General features: G+C 32.9%; 1 protein-coding gene across 2 annotated transcripts in view; it reads left to right on the forward strand.

The window, feature by feature from the left end:
- The window catches only part of alpha-Man-IIb (alpha-Mannosidase class II b), a 127,146-nt gene that overhangs the window by 112,727 nt on the left and 11,478 nt on the right, over positions 1-2,941 (forward strand). For both annotated transcript variants that reach the window (XM_067048202.1, XM_014427263.3), the window contains 2 exons: positions 2,006-2,098; positions 2,369-2,541. In XM_067048202.1, coding sequence (XP_066904303.1) covers positions 2,006-2,098; positions 2,369-2,541 — 266 coding nt within the window. The remainder of the gene's footprint in view (positions 1-2,005; positions 2,099-2,368; positions 2,542-2,941) is intronic.

A 2,941-nucleotide genomic window follows, 5' to 3' on the forward strand; every position in this document is an offset into this window, starting at 1 on the left:
CGGAATCTACGAGCAGTTTCTTGTCGTTTTAGTCTTGTATGTGGATTCCAAGTAAGTCTTTTGTCAAGTTGGAGTCCTAAGTATCGAATCAGTTGAACAGGTGGGAGTGGTGTATTTAAAAAGGATACTGTAGGACAGGAGGGTAGAGGTTTACGACGGAGAGTAAAGGTGATCTGGTGGGATTTGTCAGGATTTATTTTGATTCTCCAGTTGTGACACCATTCTTCAATAGATGTTATGTGTGTCTATAGTGTTTTTGATGCATTAGTAGGGTAGTTGTTTACAGACAGTATACATGTGTCATCAGCGTATGTTGTTAGGTCTGTATTAGGGTGGGTTGGGATGTCTGCTGTATAAACCGTATAAAGATGGGACCTAAGATACCACCTTGAGGAACACCGGCGGACTGAGAAAAGAGAGATGAATAAGCTTGGTTATGATTTACTTTAAAGGTTCTATCAGAGAGGTAGGAGCGGATTAAAAGGAAATATGTAGGGGGTATGGTGAAAATTAAAATTTTTTTTAGTTCTGGTAGCCCCCCGCCTGTTCTAGAGCTCTCAATAATTTTAAGAAACATTTTTGTTTTTTAAGACACGAAAAATTTGATTAAAAATACGCGTTGCTTTTGTGCAACTTTGATACCCTATAACTCTTCTGCTATAAACTTTAGTAATTTGTTATTAAGGATATTTTCTTTGGGTGGCTAACAGAACTCCCACAAAACGAACAAAAAATTTTTAGACGAATATTTTCATATTGTGGTGTTGAAAATTATAAATTCTTCGAGTTCTGGTAAGACAACCTTCCCACCCCTCCACTCCGTGAGTTCTAAAAATTATTATTACTAAATAAATGTCTAATGTTGATGTTAAAAAGTTACATTGTGGTTGCTGGGCGTATCTTTGAGTGGTATTCTTCATATCCATTTCATGAACTCAAGAACTCTTAGGGAGGCTACCAAAACTCTAAAATATTTTCAAATATTTAGAGGCTGGGTACACAGATAAGATATAATATGGGATCTACCCTATTCTCTCTCTGTTGTATATTAGAATGTAATTATTAATAACACACTAACAAGCAACTACCTCTTCATGAAATATATATATATGCTCAAGGTCCCTAAATTTTAACCACGCCTTTTCCCACAAATATTACGAACTATATCATAAAGGGCTCCCGATTATAGAATACTCTCAAGTAGTACATTAGCTTTATTAAAGCCTGTGTAAGCCTGGTTCTACCAGATTAGTACAGCCTACTACCACCGTGTATTCTGTTTATACATTTGATAGCTAATATTAGCTTATTTCATGGAAATAATTGGGATGATGTACCAGCGTTAACAATCAGTCATTACATTCTGTGAAATCAAATTGAGGAACAATCACAGGAACCAGACGAATTTGATACAGCGGATAGACAGGATTTTTTTCCATGTTGTGCATCTTTGAAATTACCACGTTCATTGTTTTACAAAAAATAAAGTTCTACATCATGATCCAAATAAAGCAATTATTAGTGATTGGTTATGACAGTAAAAGGCTATAGTGGCCGAATATGCCTGGTCCATAAACTATATCCAGTGTACTTGATTTTTTTCTAAAAGATGATTCCAAATCATTTTATATTTTTCCTCTATCTTCATAACCGGCCGAGATATAGACATACTAAAACCTATTGGGTATCGTTTTGGAACGTAATGGTCAGTTCCGAGGATCTTCGTGAGATGACCTTTGATCCAAAACCTCAAATTTTAAACGGGATAATTTTTTCCATGTTGAATATAATTCTTGAATTTTATTTGATGAATTCTATAATTTTTTCAACAGTGTATTCAGCCACTTTCACCATCATAATTTCGTTTAATTTTGAGCATCTCTTACTTTGTTTACGACTATGGTATGTTGAAAAATATGTAATTTATATGAATGTATAAACTTCTTTTAATAGAAATGTGTTGGATTGAAATTGTATTTTCATTCCCTTTTTTTTTTTTCTTTAGCCGTACTGGATGAAGAGTAGAGAGTATTGGGACACTAATTTTGAAAATCGTTACAAACAAAAAAAACAAGAGTGGCCAAAGCTTCCATTAAAGGTAAATAGTTGAATATTTTTATTCTTAATGTTTCTTGTTAATTCATTTTTTTTTTATAATAGAAAAAATATATATAAATTCATTTTTATATATAGATAGACTTTTATTGAACTGATTTAAAGTATTTTGAACTTCTTATTTAGATAACTAAAAAATCTCCTGCAAGTTGAGAATGTTGATATTCTTCGCTTTGTATGATATTCTTCAGCTTCAATTTTAAGGTGTAATGTTTTTAATTCATGTATTAATAATTTTTTTTAAACCTTTCAGGTGATAGTTGTGCCACACTCTCACAATGATCCTGGTTGGCTTAAAACCTTCGAGAGCTACTATCATTATCAAACAAGAAATATCTTGAACAACATGGCTGATAAGTTGACACTTTTCAAAAATATGACATTCATATGGTCTGAAGTTTCTTTTTTCTCACAGTGGTGGCAGAGGTAAGATCTATATTAATTATGCCTCAAAAATTATTTACCATTCTAGAGTTAATTACTAACTTGGAAAAATTTTTCATCAGATTTTGTTTATTTCCTGTAATTTTAATTATTATATCAGTTGTTGACCGAATTTAACCTAGCTCACATAACTTGCTTGGTTTCCTTAGCCAATCTTCCAGAGCTTCTGGTCTACAGAATAATCAGCAAAAACTCGCGTAGTTATGTGAGCCATACTATGCTAACTTAGTTTAGGTCATTCTCAAATCAACCGTCATTTTCGAAATCTGGGGGAGGGAGGGCAACGAAAAATCAAAGAAAATTGGCCTCGGGCCCTAAGTTTTAAGTTCGTATGAGAGTAAAATTTTACTTGAACTGCAAGTTTTAAAATTTTTTGAAAATA

The sequence above is a fragment of the Halyomorpha halys genome, unplaced genomic scaffold, assembly GCF_000696795.3.
Source record: "Halyomorpha halys isolate HHAL.00 unplaced genomic scaffold, Hhal_1.1 Scaffold30.1, whole genome shotgun sequence".
Classification (NCBI taxonomy): domain Eukaryota; kingdom Metazoa; phylum Arthropoda; class Insecta; order Hemiptera; family Pentatomidae; genus Halyomorpha; species Halyomorpha halys.